This window comes from Acanthopagrus latus, chromosome 2 (assembly GCF_904848185.1).
Source record: "Acanthopagrus latus isolate v.2019 chromosome 2, fAcaLat1.1, whole genome shotgun sequence".
NCBI classification, from domain to species: Eukaryota; Metazoa; Chordata; class Actinopteri; order Spariformes; family Sparidae; genus Acanthopagrus; species Acanthopagrus latus.
In genome coordinates, this window is record NC_051040.1 from 26,408,694 (window position 1) to 26,434,339 (window position 25,646).

General features: G+C 40.8%; 1 protein-coding gene across 3 annotated transcripts in view; it reads right to left on the reverse strand.

The window, feature by feature from the left end:
• LOC119034338 (chloride channel protein 2-like) overlaps window positions 1-25,646 on the reverse strand; it is a 159,263-nt gene that overhangs the window by 94,956 nt on the left and 38,661 nt on the right. For all 3 annotated transcript variants that reach the window (XM_037125247.1, XM_037125255.1, XM_037125239.1), the window contains exon 2: window positions 17,121-17,271. In XM_037125247.1, the coding sequence (XP_036981142.1) occupies window positions 17,121-17,271 (151 nt within the window). The remainder of the gene's footprint in view (window positions 1-17,120; window positions 17,272-25,646) is intronic.

A 25,646-nucleotide genomic window follows, 5' to 3' on the forward strand; every position in this document is an offset into this window, starting at 1 on the left:
CATGCGTGCGTGCGTATTCATTTCATGGGCAATTCCATCCTTCATTTTAAACAGGTTTCCTTTCCTTTGCTGTAAAAAGGAAAAGAATAATCTCTCACTTTATCCATTTTTCTATACAACATTATTAGTTTGTGATGGATGCCAGCCCTGCGCAAACTCAGCAGCAGGACAAATGAATGAGCAGTGGAGGAGAGAGGGGGACGAAAGAGTGATGGGAGGGAGCAAACCCTCCGACCGAGAAGGATTGGAAGTGTTGGAAGAGTTGTGATGAGAAGAAGAGGGCAGAAAAAGGGTGAAAATGTCAGAAATATGGGAGAGGAACTAAAAGACGGGCAGTTTATAAAATATGTTTTATGTTTATGTTTTTTTTCCTACTAAACAGCACCAAATTCACAACAAGTTAAAACAGCATACATAAGGCTCTATTACAACAATATTCAGCATGTAAAAAAGGGAAGAATTTGAATAAAACATACACTATTGTCTACCTTTTCCACGTAACAGGCCGAAATTGGTCTTGCTTGCTTGTGCAAAGATGACACATTAACTACACAACATATGACATTCAAAACAGGGTACATTAAGACACACTTAAAGAGACCTATCATTTCCTTGTGCAGGTAAAAGAAGCTCCTCACTTCAACAGGAAAAAAAAAAAAAAAAAACTGCTCCTGAAGTGCCTGACACACCACGTCAGTAGTGTTTGTGACATCACACTGTCACTATGCCACATACATGCATAATGTACACCTCATGGCTAGTTCAGACAGTGCCATGCCCAAGCTGTTTAACACCTACAGTTGATGTAACTGTGTAAACTAGGTTTGCATAAATTAGAGTTTATGAGATTACTGACACATAGCTGGTGCAACCCGCTCCTGAACTGGAACATTAGCAGCATTGTCCTACTCTTTACTTGGTTTGAGGGATGTTTACACTCCAACAACTCTATATGTCCATTATATCAGTGTTTCCCACACACTCATTCATTTGTGGCGGTCTGCCACAATATCAACTTTGGGCACCACGTATTGATTTTCTATTTTAGGAGCTGTGCATCCCGTTCTCACTCGCTCAAGACAGCGCAGCAGTCAGTCAACAGCATGATATTATGTATTCCAATACAGTGGGTGGCGGTGTGGTTTTTAGTCTGCCGGTAAAACCAACGAAGAAGAGGAAGAGCGCCGGGCCTTGAAGACAGTTTTTATCATGGCCAAGCCGTGCAATTACATCATTATGTGATGCACTGAGGACATTTTTCCACAAGCCAACATTGTGAAAGATGCATCTGTAAAACAATAATAAACGCTTCACATCCCCACAGAAAAGGACTCGGTTTACTGTCAGAATTTGAGCAATTCAGTCCAATAAAATTTGGAGATACTAGAAAAGCCCCCCGTTTACATTTCATCTCCATCCAAGTTAGCTCAGTGCTAAACCGGAAGTTAAGAAGTGCGCATGCTCTTTGGCAACCCAGCCTGACAACCACCACAACAATTAAAGTCTGATACTGTGGGAAACACTGTACATATATATCAATTATACATAATAGTCATTATATTTCAGTGTTGAGTGCAATGCTTGGTCATTGCTGCTTCTTTGTTTCCATGTTCTCTAAATGATTCATCAGCAGGCAGGGATGGTTTTGCACCAGTCTTATAGCACAATATCTTGTATGTTGCCTTTATATTAATTAATTAATATTAATATATTCATATATTATTAATATAAATTAATATCTAAGACCGTTTTTTTTTTTAAACGAAAGTGGAGAGTGAGTTTTCACCCAGCTCTTAACTAGCTAGGGTGCGAGAATAAAAAGCAGCAGACTGTCGTAGCAACAGCAACTTAAGGAGAAGGTGTCTGGTCAAGTTAAATGGTTTTATTCTAAAATATGTTGCACTTCCTTCCAGGTTAAGAATGTCATTCAAAATAGGTTTTATATGAAAAAAAAACAGTAAGCATAGCCCCTGAAACACGTCATGATGATTTGTAACCTAATCAAAATTCAAATGGGAGTCATTTCAGGCTGAGGTCTTCCAACTGCCTGCCAGTGTGCTATTGATCAGTACATTAAATGTCATCAGTCAAACAGCATCACATCCATCATATCAGGTGACAAACAAAACTGGATGAGAAAAGTCCGCTAAGGACAAACTAATACATCTGCATATTAAACACACTCATATATAAAAAAAATCATAGGATAATCAAAATTTGTTTGTTTTTTTTTTTTTTTTTTTTTTTTTTTTTTTTCTCCAACTGTGTTTTTTAAGAGGATGATGAAAAGATAAAGAAGTTTTGGGGCTCACATCCAAGTTTGAATACACACCTGCAAAATATGTACAACATCCGTTTGCAACTCCTGTGGATTGGCCCGGGGCTCACCGATGATTAGAGAGCAATAACTCAGAACATGGGGCTCAGATGGATGAAGAGAGAGGAGGAGAGAGAAAGAGAGAGGGTTACACCAACACACACACACACACACACACACACACGCACACACACACTCTTCAGATTATACCCAGTGGAAAAGAGGGGGTGGAGGAAGTGATGGATTGCAGACAGAGAGGAAAGTGAAGAGAGCTGAGTGGTAAGAACGGAGGGAGAGGAAAAGGAAGAGAAAACTGCAATGGGGGAGGAAGGAGAGGAAAAGAGAAAGAATAGGAGACGAGTTAGAAGTAAGACATTTAGAGAATTTAGAGATGAAAGTTGATGAAGAGATCGAAACACGGAGGGGACAGATGATAAGGAAGAGACGATGTACAGGATTAGAGGATGGAAGAAAAGGAGGAAATATGGGGGGAAAACAAAAGTAAAGGAGGACACATTAGAATATGTATAGTAGATGGAAGGAAGGGAGGGAGGGGAAGGGAAGGAGAAATAGAAAGAAGATAAAACAGCAGGAACTTGAAACCGGAGAGAGCATGAAAGATCGAACTACAGAATTATTAAAAAAGCCACAAATTAACCGAGAAAGTAGGACGCTGACTTCACCACAGCCTTCTGTGTTTAATTACCATCGATTTTAAAAAAAGGAGAGGAGCCAGCTACAAAAGTCCACATGCTGATACCACAATCCACATACACAACTCAACAATGGCATTCATATAACAACTTTAACCTGCACGGTCTGTCAACAACTCATACAGCTTATTGACTAAAACATATGTATTAGTACCTCAGGCTCAATATACAGAAAACTCCAATGAATTATGAAGTAACCCCGACCCTGCTCTTACTGCATCTACACACCATGACAGTGTTGACCATAAAAGTGAGAACACTTGCAGTTTGATCCCTGGATGGTGACCATAGCAGAATGACTAATGTGGGCTTGAGCAACGAGCTTTCTCATTAAAAAAAAAAAAGTGTATTCAAATAGGTCTGCATTATTTAATCACCACTTACCACTCAACTGGTATAGGATGTAAACTTTGATGGTAACTGTATTTTAGTTCCCTCCCTATCTTTATTACTTTCATATCGCTGGAAGAACGACCCAGCCAATTCCTCTTCAATTCCCCCCGTTCTCGTCTGTTCTTCAACCTCTACCGTCTGCTCTCCATTAGGTGGAGAGAAACTCAAACTGGGTGCAACATTACTCTTTAAAAGTGCTCCCCGCGGATTAGAAACTTGATGACTTTGGCAACCCTGTGAGTCCCTCGGTGACAGTATCACTCCTGGAAAAGTCAGCCTGCCAGTTCTCTCTTGCCTGCCGAGCGGAGACAAGTGTGTGTCCAGAGAAGAGGTGACGTGAAACTGTCATCATGGAAACTGAATAATGTACCGGAATAATGTATCCTTGAGTCAAACTACTCTCTCTCTGTGCAGAAAAAGAGACGCTGTGCCATTTAGCCAAGTTTTGTAAGTGGGACTTACTGCTGCATACTTTTGCTCTTTTTTTTTTTTTAAGCAAATGAAAACAACAATGACAAAAAAGAAAATGCAGAGTTTATTACAACATCATACTCTGTCCCTTTGTGTTGGCTTATGCTTGGCTGACCAGTGTTGGTATCACACTGCTTTCTTAAAAACACGGTTCATAAGTAACACAACCTGTGACTACAGTCCACACAGCGAAGAGATTGCAGCTTTTGCTCTTGCCAGAGGATTTTTTCCTGTCTGAACAAAAGCTGGAGCTGACAGTCATTTTCAATTGATTAATCCATTGGAACATAATCATTTCTGTCATCATTTTTGGATCAACGGTTAGTTATTATGTCCATGGGAAATTGTGGATTTTATTTAATTGTTTTTACATTTCAGATTCACGGGGAGCAGTCTTTATTTAATTTTGCAGGACTATATTCAATTATCACTTCCAGTGGCAATTTCCAATACATCACCTTTTTATCTGGCTAAGCCCCACCCACTTTGAACCACTGGATTTGAGATTAAAAACATTACGTTATATAAACATTACAACCCTGCTACCTTTCAAAGTAAATTCAACTTGGCTTGAATAATTCATTTTAAGTCGAGTTATGAGTTTTGAGAATTTACTGAGTTCAGTAATCTGAGCTTGTAGAGGCAATGTGTGAGACTGCTCCCAACTAACTCAATTATAAATGTAGAGATGTTAGGAACCACGTTTGTTACCCCTCATCATGGTTCACATTGCTTTCATTGTCATGAAAATAAAAAGAAACGACCATGACGTATCAACCACACAGCAGAGTGTGTTCATATGTTTTGTGCAAACTACACAAATCAGGGAGTTTCTGTAGAATTTTGAATCTCAAAACAATGCATGCTGTGAAGTTTCTAAATAAGCCGATAATATTTCAGTATGCTTAAAATAACTTCAAAATCATTCTGATGATAGAGTACAGTGTCTTGAAATAGGGTGAATGATGGCGTCTGTCAGAGTCATCCTTCAGCTGTCTGCCAGTTTCACACAGTCAAACTGTTGGAACTGAATGCCTGTGTTTCCTCTCTGGCTGTACGTCGGAATAACCACACAAACCCTAATTTACCAACTGGCACCCTGGGACAGGAGTATGGATATCAAATATGATGTCACCATTTTAATTCTCCCAACTGATGTTGTTATTGGTGCCATCTTGGCTCAACTTGCTGTCCCTGAGATGACAAAATCAATGTAAGGTAACACTGTGGCTGGTGACCACTCTCTCTGCTGACACACACATTGGACCAGCGCCAATAGTAAAAGCAATGGACAACAGAAGTCCATCACACACACACACACACACACACACACACACACACACACACACACACACACACACACACACACACACACACACTGCCCCAAATGGCACTGAATCAAATATTGATCAGCACGCCAAGTCTCCTTGGTTACTTGATATATTAAAGTGAAAGTTCCCTCACTCGTTTTCCCTGTCTCGCTCTCTCTCACACACACAGACACACACACACTCCATCAACCAAACCACACAAGCAGCAGTGTGTATATGTGTGTTGGTTGTGTTACTTCCTGGACTTGGCTGGCAGCTAAATGTGAATGACGTCTGAACACCCCCACAGTGCGTCAGCGTGGTGCCACACACACACACACACACACACACACACACACACACACACACACACACACACACAGGGGCAGATCACACGCTCACATGGCTCACATAAATATTTTCAAAAAGCAAAAGCATGTGTGTTTGTGCTGGTGAGTGTGTGTAAACGGTGAGTGTGTTCTTCAATCATTTGGCAGGTTAATGTTGCCCATTCACTGGTAAATGCAGTCCATGCTGAAGTGAAGTGTGTCATAAACCGTACTCCAATCACGCTCTGGTACATTATGCTGATCACAGCCATAATTTAAGTGTTTCAATTGGCCATAAGAAGAAAATATATTAAAAAAAATAATAATACACATGTTCACTAAATTACACAGAATGACAATTTTTGCCTTGTGCAATATACAATGTCAGTAGTTGCATAAATGTTGTATGTAGGTAGTTTATGTGACGGGCCTACATCGTGAAGCACATGCATGAATGAATGACCTCTGCCTATGCTATGCTATGCAGGTTTTTCAAATATATCAATTGCCAGAAAATTGACAATCTTGACAATCATAATTTATGAAGTAATTTATAAAGTAAAAATGCTAACCATTAAAGGAGGTTTATCTTGCCGCGTTTTCTTGTCCTGCATAGCGTTATATAGGTCCTCATGCATGCTGAAAAGTGAAAAAAGTCAACGTCTGCACCAACAGCACCTTGTCAGTCCTTCATTTAATTCTGTGACTTTCTTACATCACACTGTGTCACCATGTTACACACATGCATAATAAATGCAGCTAGTTTGACATGTATGAATTAATTTAGCACAGCTGTTCTTTTGTGGGTCAAGTGTGTGTGAACTGGTCATTCAGAGGAGACTGGGTGTTCGGACCCAAAAGCGATGGGAGAAAAAGCAGAACATTTCAGACAGATGGGGAATAGAGTGCTGTGCACTAGACACTATGAGAAAACTGAGGTGTTTTTGGAATATAATTATGAAGCTGAAAATTAGCGTAATATGTCTCCATTAACTGGCCGCAGCTGCTTGAATGTGAAGATCTGCAGATTTTCTTACTTGTACATGGAATATTTTGGGACATATGGCTGAAAGAAACAAACCATTTGAAGAATTCACCACATTTTACAGATCATTGGCCTGCTATGATATGCTATATGTAGGGTCTCTTATAAGCTTGGCACTTTAAATGATTCGTTAAAACTAGTCACTTTGATGCTAAAGCTGTGTGGATGTTTGCATGCATCACAGAGACGTACGGTTAATCTCAACTACTCTGGTTTGAAGTCCAAACAACCCAAAATATTGTTGCAGGAAAATTACATTTATCATTGGATTGTTATTGATTGTGTGCCCAATTGTCTTTGAACACCAATCAAAAGTGCGGATGCTAACAGTAAAAAAAAAAAAGAAAAGGTAACGCCAGCTTCACCTGTGAAGTGAAAACCATTTCAGGTGACTATGTCATGAAGCTCACTGAGAGAAGGCCAAGGGTTTGCAGCGCAAAGCAAAGCAAAGCAAAGCAAAGCAAAGCAAAGCAAAGGGTGGCTACTTAAGGAATCTAAAATATGAAACATATTAAACAGTTATTTCACACTTTTTTGTTTACTACATAATTTCATGTGTTCATTCACAGTTTTGATGCCTTCAGTGAGAATCTACAATGTAAATAGTCATGAAAATAAAGAGAAACCATTAAATGAGAAAGTGTGTCCAAACTTTTGACTAGTAGTGTAAGTTAAGTATGAAAAAGCATTGTGATTTGGTGATAACCGGTCTATAACCATCATCTACAGCTGGCGAAAATTAACAGTTACATACAGTAGAGAGGTAAAACTATCAACAACAACATCAACACAGGGTCATATCATTAAATTCTATGCTATTATCTGGCTGATGAGGTTGTTGTTGGTAAGTGGAGAGCTATCTAACTCAATATATTTGATGCCAGCACTGTAACATTAGTGCCTAATGTCAAGTAGAGAAGTTACCAGCTTTCCTAGCCTTACAATGTTACGCTGATGTCAGTTTGTGTACTTTTATAGGGATCCAACCATGTCTGACAAATTCCACAAGCTATCCAATCTTCTATAATGAGGCTCTATATCAACCGCCATTTTACAGAGGATTTAAGCTGTAACTTATGCCTACATTTGAACTACTTCAGTGGGCCCAACCTCTATGGTAATAGTGCGTTAACTCCGTCCTTAGTTGCAAATAAGCCTGTGACAACACCATTAATCCCTGGTGCGGACTGTAAAGTGCTTTTGGACCAAACATTTCCTACAGCTGAAGCCTGAAGTCTGATAATGTGTCTTTACTCTGTCTTTACTCAAACATCCCCCCATTTTGCTCTCCTCCTTCTGCCATTCTTTGCTGGATTAATTTGACCTGGGAAACACCCGCAACTGATCCCAACAGTAAACACCATTTCACCTTTTAGGAATTTTATGCCTTATACGATAGCTCCAGATGGCACCAAGAGAGAGATACGACTAAGTCCCCAGCCACATGAGGCCTTCCACCACACAGGGTTTAACTAATAGTATCAATAATCTTTGGATGCAGACCTAAACATAGCATACTCTCAACCCCAATAGAAACAGTGCAACATTAGCATTTATTGAGATTTCGATTTCTGGCTTCATGAAGAATTCAATCAAGCAGTCAAATAGTCCGAAAAATATATCTTTAGTCGGGTCTATAGCTGCCAGATAAATGGTACAACTTTCTTTCAACTGCAGAGATGAGCGATAACTCTCTGTGGGGTTGGCTGTATGAGCAAAACAGTTATTTGATTTATTGTTAATACAAAAATATAGATTTGTGCCGCTTTAATCTTCCAAAAGAAGTTTGGCTTGCGCCTTGAGCAGGCTGGAACTCTGTGTAACTCAATACATGTGTAAATAGGTTGAAAAGTGATTACTGCATAAAAACTCACAGCACACACTTGGTCCTCATAAAGACAGGCAGCAGGCAACACCGTATTTCAGTCTATGGAAAATTATCAAACAAGCAGAGCAGTGCTGTGTGTGTGAACAGTACGACGATTGATGAAGAGGCAGACAGCATGGACAGGAGTGAATGTTTTAACTGTCAGCCATCACCTGAAACACAACACCTGACAACTGAGACTGACTGACTTTAAAAGGCAGCTAAAGAGAAAGAAGAGTAAATGTTGTCAATCATCAATCTTTTTGTCCTCCACTTTAATTATTCTTCTCATTATCAATTCTACCTTTTAACTGTTATGTTGTTGTTTTTTTGCTTTTTTTTAGTTGCTGGTGTTTTATTTATAATTCTTGTTTACTCAGGAGGTGAAATGTATTGGGATATCTTTTTGGTGGTGTTGCTTTTAGTGTTCAATAAAAGGTGATTATACATTTAAATTCCAGATGCGTTTTGCCAGTCTTTTCTAAACTGCTGTGAAAACATGTCAGAAGGAAGTCGCAGCCTGGTGAGACACACACAGGCTTGAGCACACTCCAATGCACAAGAGCACACAGGTAAGCACATAATGGCAACATGGAAGGTTCAATTCATAAAGAGGGTGCATATGGGTCAGCGTGCGTTTGTGCTCATGTGCACGCAGACATGTGTGTCCCGTGACAATGTGTTCATACCCAACCTTGAGCTGCCAACAGCCATCAGGTGCTTTCCTGCTCTGACATTCCAATCCAGTTTTTACACTGCCAATGGACAGGTGAGTAGAGGGGAGAAACGGCTGAGAAGTGAAGGAATGGTTAAATGGAGAAAATGAAGATAAAGAAGTGGTGAGGAGGAGGAGGAGGAGGAGGAGGGGAGAGGAGAGGAGAGGAAAAAGAAATAAAGGAAAGATGATAAGAGCATGTGAGCAACTGTTGGTCGCTAGGCGCCCGCCGGTCACCATAGCAACATGCGGCGCCATGCTGAGCTCCTGCTGACATCACACCTGTTGAAGCAAAATGCTGTGTGTGTGTGTGTGTGTGTGTGTTGGAACCAATTAAATGGCATAGTGGTGCAGGTGGACTGAGGGGGACAGAAGGGGGGAAGAAAGGAGGAAGACAGCTGTGTATATTTCTTCACCTCTTGGACACAGCCGCTTCTTACACTTACACAGTGTGTGTGTGTGTGTGTGTGTGTGTGTGCGTGTGTGTGTGTGTGCGTGTGTGTGTGTGTGCGCGAGAGAGAGAGAGTCAGGCTTGAGGCTGCTGTCATTCACTCTCACTGCTGATGTCAAGGGCTCCCAGCATCACAGAAGGGACACACACAAACACACACACACACAAAGAAAGAAAGAAAGAGATATTGAGATGGAGAGATAAAAAGATGTTCCATTATGTTCAATTTTTTTCTGTCTTTCTATTTTGTTACCAGACAAGAGAAATATCTTTAGCTTTCCAACAAATAAATTGAAAAAAGAAGAAAAGGAAAGAGAGCAGGAAAAAAGATTAAATGGGACTGATGTATATTTGCTTTGGCATCAGATCGCTAAGTCATGTGGTGATGAATAAAGCTTGACTGGGATTTGAGTTGGTGCACCACTGAGTTACCCTCTACTGCTGCACTGTGTGTATGTGTGTGTGTGTGTGCGCGTGTGTTTGTGTTGGGTAAAGTTCCTCTTGTCAGCTGAATATTTCATGTCCGTTCTCATGGCTGAGCTCTTTTAACAGAATTTGTTACTCTGCAGGCGCGTGCACATGCACACACACACACACACACACACACACACACAGTAATGTAATCACACTGCTTGTGTAATCCCTACCTTTTAACCCCGTCTGCTGCAAGGATTCAATTTAAAATGGTCAGTCTCAAAGACGTAGTATCTTTATGCCATCAACTTTTAGAGCACACGGGAAAAATTCAATTGTTTCACCTGACCAATTACAATGAGATTACTTTGGTGGCTACATAAGGATATGATATTAGGGTTAACTGATATTCACATGACATGTGAAAAAAAAAATACTGGATGGGGAAAATTTAAAAAGATTTGTGTGTCCAGTTGATGCACCACAAAGAGGCAGGCTGACTGAGGCTGTGGAGATACTCCCTGACATCCAGAGATTACACACCTGAGCACACACACACACAAACACCCTCTCCCCCCATCACACACACAAACAAACACAGGCACACACACCCACCAGTAGAAGAGACAACTGCCAGCAACACACTGCCTTTCTGAGGTCCCTCCTCTTATTTGTACTCACACTCTTCTAACGACTGGACAGCATCCCTCTGAATGTGCTGCTGTGAAGCCCAATGCTGCAGCCTGCTGGCCAGCAGACACAATAACAAGCCCTCCCGAAGGACCACACTGGCTGGTTGAACAGCCAACAGTCAGTGAAAACACCGTCTGTTCATCCTTGTGGCACTTGTTTTCCAGTTTATGTTCTCCAAATGGAGGCGTTGCAGGCATGCAAACCCATCCGGCGTTGCAGCTTTAAGTTGTCAGTTTCCCTTTTCATGTTTTACACCCTGTATGTATGAGCAGCCTGGGAAACTATTCAAAACCCTGATATACACAAGTGACTTACTGAAACAACTCTTTTATACAACAAATTATAAAACTGTGATAATTCCAACTTTCACTGGCACTAATGGGTCAGAGTGGACTGACAGTGGTGTAAAGTCACTCATTTCAGGGTACACTTGTATTTGATTTGTCTACAATGCAGTAGGAAATAACGATTTATTTGAAAGCTTTAGCTACTACACAGATTAAAATGTTAGATGTTATTAGGAGTTTGATATACCAACAGGCTCAGCTGGTGGTAGCACTCTCCTACAGTTGATCTGATTGGTTGAAGCTGGCCAATAGTAGAAGATAAGTCAATCTCCTGCCAAGAACTTTTCATGTTTGCCCTTTTCCAAACATTTTTTAGCTGAATTTATCCAGATGGTTTTGTGTAATGAACCATCTGGCACATCATGTTACTGAAGTGGTTAAAATTTCCAATATGTATATATTTTAAAAATGTCCAAAATATTCTTTTTTCCTTTGTCTACTGCCCCAATAGTTTTCTCACATCTCCTCAGATTTAATTTTTGAACCTTTAAACTTTAAATAACCCCTTGCTTGGGAACCAGCAGACTAAACTACAGACTAAATCACTGTCTATTAAGCAATTACACACTGATGCATCAGCATTAGCAATCTAATGATGTCACACAGCTATTTTCATTCGGAATAAGTATTTTTAGCTTTAATTCTTTGAGTCCATCTACCTCAAAGTTCTCCTTAAAAGTCTGAGCACTTCCACCACAGAAGACAGGTGACCTGACCAAGCCGTCCCCAGCAGTTCTACCCATCTGACATTTTCTGATCGAGGTACCCCCTGAAGAGTGGACATATTTACTACTGAAAATAGTTGGAAACCCTTGTTAAATTTAGATATTTTTAGCAGACACACAGCTCAACAAAAAAAGGAATGTCAAGTGGTCACTCACAATGTTCATCTGTTCAAAGCACTTTGTTCCAGCAGGGTGAAAGTGGCAACTTTGTAGATGCCAACACAAATAAAAGGAAGTTTCAGCATGGCCAGACATAGCAGGGGGTCCTGTATATAGAGCAACACACTTCATATAACTAAGTGAGGAGAAAGCGAGTACAGCAGTCAGTCTAATATTGCCCACTAGGGACTGCCAAGAGGGCTGCATTACCATTCTCTAATTGATTATCTACAATCAGTTTTCCAACAACAACTGTAGAACATGAGCAATAGTGGATAAAAATGGATAAACCATTGAATGTCATTATTTTATAATAATTACTGAACCATTAATCCTGAAGTCACACGTTTTCATTCCCAACTCATCAAAATCGACAGCTTGGTCAATGACACTAAGCTTCACAATATGATGTTCTATCTGCCCCCATGTGAAGTTAGCACCAACAGGTTATATGCAACGCCCAGTTAGTCTTTCAAAATACAGTGTGTTGAATTCTTTGAACGTAATAAACGTTGTCAGTCACCTGTGGTTTGATTAGGATTACGTATAAAAAAAAACAAAAATACTTGGTTAGGATAGGAAAGGATCACTCTTTAAAGGTTAAAATAACCAACACCAGTGACGTAACTGACATCACCTACGTCCGAGGTGACATCACTTTAGTCATTTATGAATTTTCACTTACTCACATTACATGAAATATAAACTGAGAAAAAAAAAAATCTCCCACCAAACCACCCATTCTGTCTCCTGACTCAGTCTTTCTTGCTCTTCAAGAAGTGATGCTACAGTGTCAAACTTCGATGCCTAGGGCTATTGACCAGGCTGCTGTATTTGATGCGCTTGGAGAGACAATGGACGACACCTGAATAGCTAATCTTGGTTTCAAAGTGAGCAAGCTGACACATTAACTGCTGGTAATCAGCTTCATGATTACCAGACCACCAAAACCTATTTTCTAAAAACAGACATTCAGAGACAATTACTCAGATTTTTTTCCTTTATCTTCAGCAAATGTACTGTTCCTTACAAAAAAGCTCCAGTCAGCCTTTTCACAGCCTCGGAAAAGGCAAAGGTGGCCTGTCTGATGATGCACAACTGGGCTCTGTCTCATAAGGAAATGATAGATGTGAAGTATAGCTGTAGGGGCAGAAGCAGTCAAGCCTTAAAAGTCACCAGTTAAAAGCTAGAAATTGAATGTATAAATCCTAAAAGGTGTTATATTGGGCTCCAGGTCCAGGGGCAGCACTGCAGTGTTTAAGCTGCAGAGACTTTTGAGGTAGAAAACAAAGTTATAACCAGTAAAAACGTACAGCTTATAAATAGTTGAAATGGATAAAAGCCTTTATTGACTTTTGCATTTTGACATTTAACACTATAATTCATCCAAAGGACTGATACAGGCCCTCAAGAGTTTGCCTTTGTTTGTTTGGGTTTTTTTTATTATTATTATTTCTTAGAAGTCAAGGCTGGGAGTGGGAATCTCACAAGCTAGCGTTCACTGGATTTGGTTTGATTTATAGCGCTACTTCTTGATGTAGAAGGATTCTTCACCTAAGAACAGTTTCTTTTATCAACAAAAATAATTTAAAAAAGGCATGGTCTGTGTCATATGAACATCCAAATTTAACCTGATTGTCCTCCGCCAGTTCCAGCTGGGTCAATGTTCACACCTAGTCCTGAAAACCTAAAAATAATAATAGTAATAATAACAATAACAATAATAATAATAATAATATACTTTTGTAAACCTACTAGCAATACAATACAATACACTGATCTCCCAGCAGCATCTTGTGACTGAAACATACCCGTCTGCTACACCATTGGCCATAATTGCTGAGATGCTACCTGTTGTTTGAGCTGCTCTCCTGTCATTCCATTTTGAACAATGCCTGGAGCTGCTGGGACTGCCTGGCATATATCACCACACACACACACACACACACGCACACACACGCACACACACGCACACACACACACACGCACACACACGCACACACACGCACACACTTTAAATGATGACAGCTGCTTCTGGGCTGGGCTGTACAGATGATAGGCTGGAGATTCTGCTGCTGGCTGCAATATTTAGCATCATTTAACACCGGCAAATGAAAAGGAAGATGTGTGTTTGCTGCTTCGTCTGTGTGTCTATATGCGTGTGCACACGTGTGTGTGTGTGTGTGTGTGTGTGTGTGTGTGTGTGTATGCGCGTGTGTGTGTGTGTAAAATATAAATAACAAAACAGCATGCGTGAGCAATAATAAAGAGAGATTGTGCCGATCCAAGCAGGGGAATACTGTGTGTCTGAGTGTGAGAATGCCTCTCTGTCTCTCACAGCAGTCGCGGTCATAGCCCACAGCAGCAATGAAGGAAAGTGTGTGTGAGCGTGTGTGTGTCTTTATATTTACATATATTTTCAGCCTATCGCCTCTTGTTTTACGGCTTCACCTCACTGCGTGTGTGTTTATATTTGCCGTTGTCTCGTGCAGGCATGAAGAGTGCGTGTGTGGCTGAGCAGCACAAGCCAGATCAAATCTCAATATCTTGAGGCGACCTGCTGAGGGACAAATCAATTCAGTTGCTGGCATTTGGTGTCCCGATCAAACAAAGAGGATGAGACCTGGAGGAAGAGGAAGATGGACAGCTGACTCATCAGCTGCAAGTGAAACAACAACAAAACTCATCACCGAGATGAGAGCAGAGGACACACACACACACACACACACACACAAATGAGTGGAGAGACAAGTGCTGGGTGCATTGAGCACTTCTCAGCAGCAGAGGGCGCTCCATTTACATTGAACTGGGAGCTGCACAGGGAAAACTGTTGGTAACATATAACACCTCATCAGCAACTTGATTCAGTCACTGTGAGCTCTCATCATTCACAAAAACACCTGATTGGCAAAAAAAAAACATTAAAAAATCACCCTGGGACCAAGTAAAACTGGGACAAGGGCTAACCTAACTCATGCTGTCTGGTGCTTCTGGGTGAAGATTTTAATGGCTTCCCTAATGCCCTTAAAATCAATTTGCAGTTCTTCCTTTTCGTAGCTATGTTTGGCCTTCACAATGCCATAAGTTGGAACTTAAAAAGTGGCCTTTCGTCACTGCTTGTGTGCAGGAAAATCCCCCTACTGCCCCATTGGCTGGAGCCTGGTCACAGGATGTTGTGTTATTCCTGGAAGCATAAATTCACAGTTTTTCAAGTCCTGTCCTAATCCATTTGTCAGGTGCCTAAATTAACACACACACATTTGGTTTGCTGCAACTATTCCTCTGGGCCATACTATAGTGGACATGAGACAAGAGAGATATCATGCCCATTTTTACAGCGTTGATAATTTTATTTTGGGTTAGTATGAGTAGAGAGCAAAATGTTCAATGCTTTGAAAACACGAGTTTTTTCATACTGTCTGTTGTTGCACTACTGTGCACCTCTCTGACTTAAACGCTCTGTTTTAGCTCCCGTCTATTTAAGGCCTACTCACCTGAACATCATACATGCCTGAGCCAGCACTGCAAACAACAACAGAGCAGTCGTTCTAAATGAATTATTATGCGCCAAACTGGCCCGTAGACATTAAATTATGTAAATGTGTGACTCCATGACGTACAAGTCTGACGCGTGCCTCTTAAATTTGGGCTCTTCAATGGATGAATTTGATCGAAAAACAAGGGAAAGAGAAGAAGCCAGGAAGTCCATTTCAGCAAACCAGCAATGTGTCTTTAATATACAACATTTCCAGCACTAAGGCAATATTCAACTGATATCCACCTTATGAGCAGTGATGCGTCAGATTGTTCAGGCTGATGTATGGAGCGTACACTGTTACTATTTCTTTATAGTTCAAATCTGAAAAGTGACCACTGTTGTTGTGACGTAAAATTACATGACTTTTTTTCCAACTACAGTCATTACTGAAGACCATTAATGAGGTGATTCCTTTCAGCATTCTTTGTCTTTTCAGTTCAGAAAATGATTACTTCTTTTTCACCGTCTTTCCCTATCAGGGATACTTTTCTGCAAAAGCCCCAATGATCAGAGTGTGGTGTTCTCAAAAACACCATCGTTTCATACCGGAGTTATCTAGTGTTTTAGTCCGTTTCACATTTCTCCAGAGCCGTGTAACAAGCAGCTGCAGTGCTCACACTACAGTAAAATATGACATTAACACACACACACACACACACACACACACACACACACACACAGACACACACAGACACACGTGAAAGGCTCAGCAAAACACTGTTCCTGACCTTTTTAGTACTCAGTGCACTCTGTTCCAAGGCACACCTCATTACAGACTGCTGTGGAAATATCACACACAAATCCAGTGTATCGACATGTAAAGAAACAGATGGAGATGCTGGCCGGGAAGAAAAATGCACTAAATTTGAAAGGGTAAAAACCGCAACTGGAGGCTGATATTATTTCATGGTAATGAAGATAGAGCAATGTTTCTTTCTTTTCTTTCTTTTCTCTACTCCTCGAATTTGAGAGCCAGAAAAGGCTCGTGTAGGCCAATTTATTCATTGCACGTGTAGTGGGTGACATGGTGAGTACAATGTCTCCTGGTGCCAAGGCACTGAACTGAGATAGTGTGTGAGTGCTTGTGATGTGGGGCCGCATGTAGGGAATTTGAAACATAATAGAAAAGTTCTTGAAATCATGGATTTTTTGTTTAGGCAGTAAAAATATGACCTAAATTTCTTCACTTCTTTAAACACAGACTGGTTGGAAAAAGTTTAATCTTGCTGATTTACCTTAATTTCATGGTTCGTTAAGAACCTCTGGGATTTATGCGGAAGAAGAGATTTTCAGAAAATGGTTCCTGGAAGCACTAAAATATGATATTAATTCCACACCAGCTGCAACACGTATTCTGAGAATTTCTATCTTTAAACCCCAGAACATTGTGGAAACTATATGACATTATGAGATCATTAAACCATCAGGCACAAAACATCAGATTCAATAGGCTTAACATTGACAAATGGCATTTTATCAGTTCTATGTCTATATTGTACAAGTGGTCATGCATTGTATCCAAGCTTTTTCTTCTTGCTGAAGATCCATTCAAAGGCATTTACTTATCAATTATGCATACTGATGGGATTAGTTACCATTTCAAGCAGCGGTAAGGATGTGGTGTGAAACTTACTTCGACACTTGGCACAGCGTCCCTTGTCGTACTCCAGCAGGTCCAGGGTCCGGCTTCGGTCGCTGACTGATCGCCTCTGTCCGCTCTCCCTAAGCCTGGCGGCCTCCTCTTTGGCATACACCCCGAGCTCCTGGGTGTAGCGCCCATACATCTGGAAACCGACACAGTAAGGGCATTAGCTTAAAAATCCCTCATCACACATGTATTAAGGGCCTACATGAAGATTTGCTACTGAGTATCTAATATGGTTTTTGCACAAAAAATGGATAATTGCCGCATTCAAATCCTTAAAATGGCACCCACTCCCTCTATCTCATTAAACATTCCATACAATACAATAGATGAATATGCAATTCTGTTTCATTTGAAAAATATAACTGCTGGACACAATATGTCCCCTAATATGAGCTGATGTCTGGGCCATGGGTAAATGTCTGTGGACCTAGTTCTAAGGAAACAGAAAAAGGAAAGGGAACTACCCTTAAGCCTGCATCTGTAGAATCTATGATGTTTATTTAGCACAGTGTCTCTTATTTTTTTCTCCTGCTTCTTCGACAGTGCCATGTTCAACTTTTTTACCAGACATATCCTGGACTAGAAATGCCTTTATGATTGAGAGTGATATCAGAAAACACTGCTTCATCATCACAGTTTACGGTATGTCAGCATTTTACAGAGAGCACAGAGTAAATGTACACTGAGCAATGAATGTGAAAACTTCTTGTGTCCAGCTCGGATTTACGGCTGCCCCTGGCTAATTTCTGGTCGCAGGAAAACCAAATGGACAAATGGGGCTGGCAAAGCAACAGGAATTCAGTGACTGGTGTGACCACTGCTCTGCAAAGACTTGTCTCCACCAAAACATCCCGGATTAAGCTGTTGCACTTGACAGGCAGACTATGTGAACTATGTGAGCACAGAACTACAGCGGGACTATGAGCACCAAGCATCAGTGATGTAAAACACAAACACAGTCAAAGATGCTAGACAGCGTTGATGTGTTTACATGTATATAAATAAATATATAATAAATTCATTATGCAACCCCGTGGTGTGCAATGATAAATAAATCACCTTGAACCTTGTCCGAGGTTCAAGGTGATTTATTTTAAAAGATTCCTTTAAAACAGCCCTCTGACATAAAGACAATAACTTCTCACTGGCTTCAAATTGGTCAAGTCTCGACCTTAACTGTGACCTGTGACGGCCTAACAACCCGCACACACCAACATACTCATCCCGAAACGACAGACATTCTCTTAAACACACACAAATACACGCATAGAAAAGAGATCAAGGCAGCAGTACAAGAGACAGGAAGCTCAATGTTTTGTACACCACCCAGAGACCAGCTCTCCCTTCCATAATGCCCCTGGGTGGTGCACAGAAGCAGGGACACTAATGACTTCCCCTTGGCCAACCGTCCCGTCACAGCACAGTATCTCAACCCACATCAGCAGGGTCAGTCAAGGTCATCAAGGCTGGTTTCAAAAACATGTGAGTTGCCGATGGGCAAAAGTTAGATTTACAACAATCAAAAATCTCCATTTCGGATCAATCTAGCGTGATTGTTCTGCACTCATCTTCCTGCCTCCTCCTCAGATGAAAGAAATTAGAGACGGGCCAGATGGTGGCCCTACAGGAAGCAATATTATGCAGTTTCTTTATCTAGCAGCTTATAAATCAGTTTACAGATACAATTCTTTCCTGGAATTACAGGAGACAAAGCATAGGTATAAAGAATATGATTTGTGCCAGGACATATGCCAGCCATTCAGAATAAATGCGAAACCTACTGTCTAATCAGTGCTGCAAAAGTGATCCAGTGACAAAATGTTGCACGCAGCATATTTGAACTTCCTAGATTACAGGCATTACTCTTCAAAGTCTAAACCCTGCAGTGCACAGATGAGGTCCACGGTAAAGGGGGAAACAAGGAATGCAATATACAGAGCTGGATCCTCAGTGCTCAATCTATTGTGCTAAAGCATTTAACTTCATAAGAGTCCATCTGCTTGTAGAGGGCCCAAAGCCTGTTCCAGACTACATTTACTCGACAGAACCAGCACTGGAACAAAACTGCACTTTTTCAAATGGAATGTAGTCTTTTAAGCATGTTTTCAGGTGTATTTGCTAGGTTTTGGCTGCAGTGTATTCTCATTTTGAAATCATATGATGCATAGGCTTTGAATTGTTTGCTTTGTATGTTCTTGCGGTGATGTCAGTGGTGTTGATATTTTTTTTGTAACTGGTGGTGGCATCACCATAACCATAACCGTCACCCTTAATACATGTCGTTAGCCACCTTTTTCTGTGATCTATATATGATGTTGATGAGAAAAAATAGACTTTCTGAAACAAAAACTAAACAAATCCTTACATAACATCGAGAAGAGACTCTGGAGACCATAAAAGGCTCTAAATGTGGCAATAACAAAGGAGATGGTTGAGGACTTCAGGAAGACCCAGACCGCCCTGAGCTCTGTTTCCATCCTGGGAGACCAACAGATACCCTAGTGTTCTTCTGTTCAACAGACTGGACTGTATGCAGGAGAGGACAGAGCAGACTACTTCCAGAACAAGCTCAGATCTATAAATGTGTGCAGCAAGATGTTACACATCTTTTATCAGTCTGTTGTTGCCACTGCAATTTTTGAAACTTTGCAGCCATCTGTTAGTGGAGCAGCATCAGGGCCAGCGACACCAAGAGACTTAACAAAGACATTAAGAAGGCTCTGCACTGCAGACTGCCCTGAAGCCCCTCAAGGTGGTCATGAAGAGGAGGAAGCTGCACAAACTGGTGACCATCATGGACAACACCTTACATCCTCCCCATGACCTGCTGATTGAGCAGCAGAGCAGCTCAAGGCTCCTCCAACTGCAGTGCTCAAAGGACCTTTATCTCAAGTCTTTCCTATACACTGCCATAAATTGTTATAATGACTCTAGACTCTGAGCAGGGAGAGGAGATGGCACAACCAGAACTGAATGCACATTACAGATTTATAACCAAATTCTTCTCTCTTTCTATCATCTGTATAGTTGTTGAGATATTTCAGTCTGGACTAAATTGGTCGTCCAACAGACCAGCAAAGTCATCCCCAGACCAATGCCACTAGCATGACTAAAAATGTAAATGAAATGCAATAAATAGAAATCAGTATTTATCAGTATTTACAGAGGTGTAAAATTATATTTCTTCCTGCACATACAATTCACATTATAAATATCTGACATTACATGACCAAATAATCCTAACCCTAACATCCAATTCACTTTTTCAGCTAAATCTTTTAAGATTCTGAGCATGTGTTGTGCAAGGTTACATTTTTTGTTTTTGAAAGGGTTTGTTAAACACAACAGATGCTAAGGCTAGTTTTACTAGACTGCTCATACTTGTGTGTGAACTAGAATAAATGTTGTCTTTTCATCAACCAAAATTTGACAAAAATAAATAAGGATGAAGGTGCCTAGTATGACTTACACTCATAAGAATGTGTGGCATCAGAATCAAGACAAAGGCTAAATCTTAAAATGGCTACAGACACGATCTGGTTAGCATCTTATAAACAATATGAGTCTTTCTTTCTGCCTTTGGATAGGATTACAGAAATACCAAGTATTTGTCACATAATAATGTTCACAATGTGCAAACATTGCATAGTGTTACGACCTTGAAAAAAAAAAAAAAAAGCATACCCCTTCCTTGTCGCAATATTAGTGCTTCCCTTTTGTGAGGCTCATGTGTTTACACAGCAAAGCAAGAGGTACAGTGCATAGGTATTGCTGTTTTAACAATCACATTTCCAGATTCATCAAATTTCCATGCATGTCAGGATAAAACAGACACTGGGTGTGTGCTTTCATTTCTTGGAACGTGGCCCCTATGGCCTGATGGAAGTGTTTAGATATTATACACGAGGGCACGGGCTCGCACACAAAAACACACAAATAGAAGGTCCTGCTGGCTATTTTTAGCCACACACACATAGCAAGTTTATCTGGAACTTAAAGCGCATTGTGATCATTGACCCCAATAAGATGGCAATTAGAGTTCTATTGGGGTCAATGATCATGGGAGGTGGACTGACAGCAGTACAGGATGTTAAATTGTCGAAATGTGGAGGACATTTACCCCAGGGCTCAAATAGTCAGAGTTCATGTTTGACAGGCCTTGTCACAGCCATGCTTTAAATAGGTTGATTGTGATTATTTCCGGGCACTATAGCCCTGTGTTGTGCAAGTCCCGGACATATCAAACAAGTTGTTTGGTATGGGTAAAGTTTTGCCAGTTGAGTCACTAGGTTCAATAAAGGTCCTTCTTTCTGTCACTGGTATCAGCACCATTGTTGACTTTATGAAATGGATCAGGTATTATAGGCCATACATGACAGATCTACACTGTTTCTCAATGTCATCACAAAATTGTCTTAACACAATATTCTCAAAAATTTCCAAGGGGAATGGCATCCCACATTCTTAGGAACTTCCAAAAACAGAGAAACAACAATGCCCCCTTTACGCTGGCCAGATTTGTTGATGCTTCAAAGAAGATACTTCTTATGATTTGAGAAGCAAACAGCAAGCTTCCAACATTGTTTATATAAGTTCATTAATGAAATCTCTGTGTAACCATGCCACGTAAGGGACCACCTGACTGTTCTAAAATTACCATTTGACTCAAGTGAAGTACAGCTCTGCTGATCCAATGAACATACCCCTGTTCATCGCAGACTGACAGACTGTTGTCGAAGGATCTGCCCTTGAAATAGGTGGCTTAGCTGAATCAGGTAAGAAATAAGTCTCTGGTAAGGACCTTTCTGGGGGCAACACTGCAAAGCAAGGAGGGGTGTCCCAATGTCAGTCTGGTAGTTACAAGATTGTACAAAGCTCTGAGTTGAGATGCAAAAGTGAGCAGCAGCCATTCTTCAGCAATACTGGAAATCATTTAGATATTATCAATCTAAATTCACTCACTTGCTATGCAGAAATTGGCTGTACTGCCTGTATTGTCTGTGTTATATACTTTGGTTGAACCATTGCCATTTGATGATTCTTAGACAATTCAAGTAGAACTAAGGAGTCGAATATTTTGTGACGAATTAAATCGTGTTCAGACCCGCAACAGCCATATTTGAACCCAGGACCATCTTGTTTTGAAGCAACAGTTCTAACTACTGGTCCAACAACATGCACGTGTTGCCACTCTCCTAACCATTGATATAGACCAAAATGCAGTAAGACCAGGTAATCGCTTAAGGAATATATGAGCAGGACAAAAAACCTTTTAAGAGAACTGAAACATTACTTGAGGAATCCCTGATCTGAAATATGCAGAACTGGTTTCAATGCAGAGCCATATTCAGTAGAAGGGATCAAGTGACTGACAAGCCTCAAAATATCTCGCCGGATTCATGTAAAAGTCCAAAATGGGAGCAGGAAAGGAATGAACACAAACAGTGGGAAACAGAGGAAAAATCGAGAAGGGAAACATTTGGGGAGCGATTTGGGGTTTCTGACATCAAATGTCAACCGCTGTTCTACCCAAGATGCCATTCTGCATGGCATTCTCGCCCACATTCATGATCGCCAACCCTACGTTTTAATTAAGTAAAGAGGCTTCAAACGCAACGGAAACTCAAAAGACCCGAAAACAAGAGGGCAGAAATAGACCTTCTCAGATGCACCCCCTTGAAACTCGAATCTGAGTAGAGGAAGAAAACAAACAGACCCATCTAGAACAAAGGCATTACTGGTTGAAAGCCTATCATTATGTTGAGTGTAGTCAGAAACGGGCACTCTGCTGAGCCTGCCTGCCTGCCTGGGTTAATTGATCCCAGATGAATGGGTTGTCCCGGACTCATTGTCCTGGCTGCTGGGGCAAGGGAGAGGGCAAGGGTGATGAACGATTCCTGCATTGATATGAATAGTATCAGTCGCTGGGAGAACCAGGAGTGACTCTGAATCAATATATACTTAGAAATTGTACTTGTTGCGAAGCTGTGGGACATTCCCAACCAAGAAAATCACTTTAAGCATTTAACATGCCAGAAACAACTAAGTTCAAAGCCTAACTGAGAAACTTGCTGTTAACAGGTGACAGATTCGCCAAAACAAAAACCATAAGCCTCATGGCCAAGTGATCTTGTTTAATCACACTTAAAGCACGAGAGATAACAAGCAAGCTAGAGTTGGGAGATAAGTCCCACCTCTGTCCTTGACCTATTTCTTTAGATGCAATAGAGTCTAGATATTCTACAAAGGGTACAAAGGGAAAACCCATATCTCATTTTTGAGACATCATCTAAATAGCCTAGGTGTCTGAGATGACATGCTTTACTTGAATGACACAAGACATAATAGGTGACCAAGATAAACTCTGCAGGAATGTGACACTCAAACTCAAAGACACGTTTTATCCACTAGCATGCATTTGTAAAAGTTTCACAGACGCCTGGGCATAAAGGATTTTATCTATACATAGGGGACCATAATACCCTTTAAGTGTGCACATCCAAGCTGAGGTTTGGAATTTCACATGCAACAGCATCCGTTTAGTATTCTGTTCTCCGCATAGGTATAGCATAAAAACAACAAGGGCAGGGGGATAACAAAAAGAAAATCATGTTTTATTGATAAGAAAAGTCAACAGAGGGAAAACAAGTTAAGGAAACAAGGTCAGAGAAAGACTGTAAACACAAATGTCAGGATTGTCTCCAGGAGCCAATCAAAGAAATCAGTTGGAGTCACACCTTTCCCTGGCTGAGCCACTCAGAATGGTCAATGAGGGAACCAGCCCAGCTGGAGTTTAATCAGCCCGGCATGCTTATAATAGACATGCACAGCCAAAGACACTCAGACAGATATATATTCCTTTGGTTGATTGTACTTGAGGGCACATTAAAAAATGTCGTTTAAGTTGAAACCGAAACAAAAATCTGTGTTTTGCAAAGAAATCAGTGTATATCAAACATATATAGATCCTTGATCCTTGTTTTTGACTTGTATTAGGCCGACAAATTTTATTAACCAAAGGAAGACATTCAACTTCGGTATTGTGCACATTCATTTTTAGTTCTGACTGACATATTGATAGTGGTAATTGGTTGGAGCATTATCCTTGTGGGCTGATACAAAAACTGGTTTGTTATCTCCTCAATTAAAACAGCCACAATTCATGTCACAGTTTCAATTTTCTATGCCATTTCTTCTTTTTTATTCAGTTAACTGTATTGATAAAAATACACAGGAAGAAACAGCTGAAGGGATACAGTATTACAAATGTTTGTGAAGTTGTTCTGTGCAAAAAAGGTAATATGGGGCCACTGGGAAAAGACCTTGTGTGTGCGCCCACTACCTTGTGTGGCCTCGCGTGTGGTTCAATGCCAAGTACACACAAGTCAGGCATAGCCATACTGGAGACCCCAAATGAGGGAATGAGAGCCTAAAATGTACAAGAACACAGACACACACCAACTCACACACACACAGCTGGCTAAAGTCCAAGTAGTCAACCTCAAATGACCAGGAGCCTCACTAGTTGAGCCCCACATGCCACCACTCACTTCAGCTAATGAGCTCCCTGACAGTATGTGAGTGCACGTGCGTCCACGTCTGTGTGTGTGTGTGTGTGTGTGTGTGTGTGTGTGTGTGTGTGTGTGTGTGTGTGTGTGTGTGTGTGTGTGTGTGTGTGTGCGTGCATGCGCCTGCATGTAGAAAATGGAAAAAGGTGCTGATTTTGATCACTCAAAGATTCAGAGTGGTGCAGTGAAAAGAAAGCACAAGCAGATAAGACTTGTCCGTCTACCTTCCTTTTAAAAACACCCCACACAATAACAGATAGAGGAGGGAATTCAAAACACACATCTTTTCCTGCTGTTTCTTTTTTTTATGTGAGTGCAAGCGTGTCAGCACACTGGTGTGGGAAGGAAGGAAGAAGAGAATTTGAAAGGATCATTGTGCAATTAATCTAGAGGAAGGACTGTGTGAGCAGACTGAAGGAAGAAAGGGTGAAGAGTGAGACTGTGTGGGACAGAGGAAGGAATTCGATGGTGTAAAGACTTTTTCACCCAAATGACAATAAAATCGTGAGGTTCACAGAATGCCATTGGACACAGCAGCACCTTTGTCTTATTATGAAGGCTGGTGCTTCCATTTTAAATGGAACTCATGTTCAGCTACAGCCTCACTTGTGAGCCATGGTGATATTTTGGACTTAAGTGAAAGATTAGATAAGACTTTATTAATCCCTCAGATGGGAAATTCACGTGTTACAAGAGTCATAGACAGAGGGAAAAGAGTAACAGTGATTGAGTTATAGATAAAAATGTAAAACAAGAACACGTGCTATATGGGGCCTAGAGGGCAGTCCAGGACAGAGCTGGGTCTCCTCACTGACTTATTGAGTCCTTTCTTGTGACTTTCAGTGCTTCCAGCGCCCCAGCAGCACCAAACAAGTGAAGAAGCGGTAAACGGGCTGCACAATGGACGATGAAAACATTTTTTGCGCTGTACATTAAGAAATTT